The 4,389-nt window shown below is 54.5% G+C and overlaps 1 protein-coding gene across 1 annotated transcript in view; it reads right to left on the bottom strand.

The window, feature by feature from the left end:
- PIAS4 (protein inhibitor of activated STAT 4) overlaps window positions 1-4,389 on the bottom strand; it is a 12,466-nt gene that overhangs the window by 720 nt on the left and 7,357 nt on the right. The window contains 3 exon segments of the mRNA XM_008639922.2: window positions 142-272; window positions 1,958-2,118; window positions 2,632-2,705. Of these exon segments, the coding sequence (XP_008638144.2) occupies window positions 142-272; window positions 1,958-2,118; window positions 2,632-2,705 (366 nt within the window).

The raw sequence follows: 4,389 nt of genomic DNA, 5'->3' as shown, positions 1-4,389 counted from the left end.
AGCCGCCTGGGTCGGTGGGAGGTGTTCCATGGCAGGAGTGGGACTGGAGGATGACCCTGCAGGTCCCTTCCAACCCAAACCACTCTGGAATTCTGTGATTTCCCCCAGGGGTTTCCAGCCTCTCTCCCCAGGGAGACTCACCTAGAACCAGGATTGGACACTGAGGGCTGCAGCTCCGCTCCTTCTCAGCTCGGATGGGGCACCAGGAGCCATCCACCAGGTACTCAATCTCGTCTGCATCTTCACATTCTGTCAGGATCTTGGACAGGAGCCTGCAGGGGGGACAGGAGGAGCTGTCACACCCCTGGCAATCAGCAGGGTGTGTGCAGTGACCCTGCATTTAAAAGCAATCTGGTGCTGGCTCCTGAGCTCAGAGCCCTCGGAGTCATGGACTTTATTCCCCATAAAACCAGAGCAGGTTCTGACAGTGCAGATCCATCCCAGCCCTTCCTGTCCATGCACCCAAACCATGAACTACCAGCTTAATTAGGTGCAATTAAAGACAGCTTTGCCTCTTCACCCAGTTTCCCAGGCACTGCTTCCAGGCTGCTGCCCCATCCCAGGGCTGCTGCAGGGACATTCCCAGGGACATTCCCAGCGAGGCTTTAGCAAAGGGTGCGATATCCTTTGGCATCGGGAAGTCAGCCACCCAACAAGCAGCACTTCCCTTCCTTCCCAGTTTTATTTCCCAAATCCCCACAGTAGCCACCAGAACAACATACGGAGCCTCCTGCAACAGGAAAACCATGAAAATACACCTGGAATGAGGCCCTGATTCCAGAGAAACTGGGGACTTGCTTTATTCCCTGTGTCCCACCGTTTGCCTGGGATGTTTATTTGGAAATGCTGCTCTGCCAGGCCTCACTCCCTCCTGGACATGAGCATTTTCCTCCAGGAGGAAGGAGAACTCCTAGTGGAAAGTCTTCCAAGCTCAGGAAGACTTTGTGGCACCCCAGTGGGAGAGTTTCAGCTTTCCCCAGCTCCTGTAGGAATTGTTTCCACAGCCAATCCCATCACCCAGCACAGCAACCACCAAGCTGCAGCTCCCAAAAAGCTGACGAGGCCCTGAGGATCCCAGACCTGACCAACCACCTCCCTCCTTGCTCAGGAGCCTCCGGCTCTTTCTTGACTCCAGTTGAGTGCCAGCTTCCCTCTCTCACTTCCAGGGAATCTGGAAAGGACCCTCACCCAACAGAATGGGCACCAAACCCCAGCCCTGAGCAGGGACAGAAGTCTGCTGAGCCTTCCCCAGTGACATCCTGCTCCTCCTCACGCAGGACACGGGCACTGCCAATCCGTGGGGGTTCCACAATCCAACCCCTCGCAGCTTCCCCTTCATCCCTCCCCTGTTAGAGATCTCCAAGGAACTGGATTTTCCTGTTGGGGTTGGGCAGGGGACAAAGCAAACAGGTTATCTGTGCTGAGGCTGCTCCAGGCTGCCTGGAAAGCCACAGCTCCTGGATCTACCCAGGGCCCACAAAGGCAGCGACGCTCCAGGAACCCTTGGCGAGTCTGGGAACAGACTGGTCTGTGCACTTCCCTGTGCCAGGGGAGCTGGAGGCACCCCAAACATCGCTCCAAACTCTCCCTGCTCTTGAGGGAACCTGCAGTAGAGGCCAATCACACAGCCACGAAGGTAGAGATCATTTTCCACCAGGCAGGAACCACATGTGTTGTTCCACCAGTCCTTGGCCAGCACCACGAGGATGTCAGTGGTCCCAGTCCACAAAAGGCTCCCAGCATTTGGGGGCAACAAAGCTGCTGCCAAACCCACCCCAAAAGTGCTGCACAAGCCTGTTCCCTCCCAGCCCATTCCCACTTGCTCTAACACAGCAAAGCACTGAAAACAGAATATTGTGCACCAGCAGAATAAACTTTCAGGAGTTCCAAGGTGAACTTCAACCAAGAGGCGGATGCTGCACCCAGTGGGGAAGGGGCACAGAGGTGCAAAACTCACCCATCAATGATGAGCTGGTCGTAGGGGGCAGGTTTGTCACACACAGGGCACATCCATGTGGGCTTTTTCTCATTCATCTGTAGGTAGAAGACGGCATCAAAGCACTGCAGGTGTGCGCAGGTCTCGGCCCGGCACGGCACAGACAGGCGCATCTTCACCAGCTGTGGGACCAGAGAGCAGAGCATCAGCCAGGACACCTGGCAAGGAACCCCCACATCCCCTCGGAAGGAAAAACATTTGTGAGTTTGCAGAGCTGGTCTGGGAGCACAGTTTGGGTTCTTGACAAAACCAGACTAAAACAGAGCTGGAGCCCCTCGGCTCTGGAGCAAACTGGGAGAGCTGCGGGGGTTCAGCCCTTCCAGTGCCTGAAGGGGCTCCAGGAGAGCTGGAGAGGGATTTGGGACAAGGGATGGAGGGACAGAACACAGGGAATGGCTTCCCACTGCTAGAGGGAATATTGGGAAGGAATTGTTCCCTGTGAGGGTGGGGAGGCCCTGGCACAGGGTGCCCAGAGAAGCTGTGGCTGCCCCTGGATCCCTGGAAGTGCCCAAGGCCAGGTTGCAGCAGCCTGGGACAGTGGAAGGTGTCCCTTGCCCATGGCAAGGGGTGGCACTGGATGGTTTCAAGCTCCCTTCCAACCCAAACTCTGATTCCATGACCCTGCAGGGCCTCACCGGACAGATGAGCGACACTCGGACACCTGTGGTGGCGATTTCACTGTCTGGGTCCAGGCGTAGCTTCTCTTTCACTGCAGGGAGAGCAGAGGGCACAACATTTAACAAAACTCAGCCCTTGGCAGCAAGGTGCAGCACAGGGGGAGCAGCTCACCCCAGCCCTGGGCTGTGTACAGATCATTTTCCCTGCCAGGGAGGCAATGAGCACATGGATTCAGCTCCAGCCTAGGCATGGTGGGGTTTATTCCCTCCTCAGCTCAGTGGCAGTTGAATGGGGGGAAATGTCTCCCCCTGACATTTCCAGTTCACAGCAAGTCCCCCCACAAGTGAGCAAACAGTCACACTAGGAGGGAAAACACATCCCATCCTTTTTCCACCAGGTTATCAAGCCTCCTCTCAGCACTGCTGGGCTGTCACCATTCGGCTTCTATGCTGGCCAGCTCCTTTATTCCAGCAGAACATTCCACAGGAACCACAAGCAGGCCCAGAGGTACCCAGGCAGACAGCTCAGAGCAAGGCAGCCATGCACAACCAGGCACAGCAGCCATCCAGCACAGATCTGGGAAGAATGAGATGTTAGGAAAGGAGGAATCCTGCCCCCGCCGCTGCAGCCTGAAGGGGAACCCAGAGGAGCAGCAGGGAAATCAAAGAAAGCAGCACATGGGCAGGTCCCACGTGGGCAGGTCCCACACCAAGGTGCAAAAATCAACAAAACGAGCTTTGAACTGCTCCCCAACTCCTGAGAAGGAGCTGCTGCTCCCACTGCTGTCTGCCACTGCCTCTGACACTTCCATCACCATTTTTCTTTGGAGCAAGTCAACCATTTCTTTTGACCTTTTCAGATCATAACAAAATGTCCCCAGACAATGAGGCTACATGCAGCTCTGCAACACCCAGCTTTAATTAGAGAGGGACTTCTCAGATGTGAAATTCCCAGGAGATTACAAGATTTGGGCTTGTTTTCCTCACATTAGGAGCCTTTTCATCCAAGCTTAATTTTTTATGAAGTTCTTTGTAAGAGCCTTCTCTGTGCATCAATTACTGGGAGACATGGGAAGGAGAATTTTGTAGGATCTCCCGATGAGGACTGAGCTGTTTTGGATCCAAAGCCATAATCTGTTCTCAGACCATGTTCCTGTATTAAATTCTACAGAATTTTATGCAGAAGATGAGTCAGCAGTGAGATGTGACCGAAGCCAAAGGGCAGCTTCAGGGACAGGGAATTATTTGCAGAGCAGAGCAGAGCTAGAAAAGCAAAGTTTAGGAGCTCCTCAGGTTGGCCAGTTCTGGATATCCAAGCAACTTCCCAGCAGGAAAACACAAAGGAGCTGAAATAAGACATAGCTCTTATTTGGTTTTATTTAAAGTCACCAAATACAGCTGATGTCTGCCCCGAAATCCAGGTGTCTGAAGGCTGGATACACCTGGAATCATCACCTTCCTCATGAACTACAATCTACCCTCAGGAGTGACAGGCTGAGAAAGTTCAGCCTGGAGAAGAGAAGGTTGAGTGGAGACCTCACAGCGGCATTCCAGTACCTGAAGGGGCTGCAGGGATGCTGGGAAGGGGCTCTTCATCAGGAATTGCAGTGACAGGACAAGGGGGAATGGCTCGAAGAGGGGAAATTTAGGTCAGACGTCAGGAAGAAATCCCTCCCTGGGAGGGTGGGCAGGCCCTGGCACAGGGTGCCCAGAGCAGCTGGGGCTGCCCCTGGATCCCTGGCAGTGCCCAAGGCCAGGCTGGACATTGGGGCTTGG

Source organism: Corvus brachyrhynchos, unplaced genomic scaffold, assembly GCF_000691975.1.
Source record: "Corvus brachyrhynchos isolate BGI_N302 unplaced genomic scaffold, ASM69197v1 scaffold158, whole genome shotgun sequence".
NCBI lineage: Eukaryota > Metazoa > Chordata > Aves > Passeriformes > Corvidae > Corvus > Corvus brachyrhynchos.
This window is presented reverse-complemented; position numbering and strand designations above follow the sequence as displayed.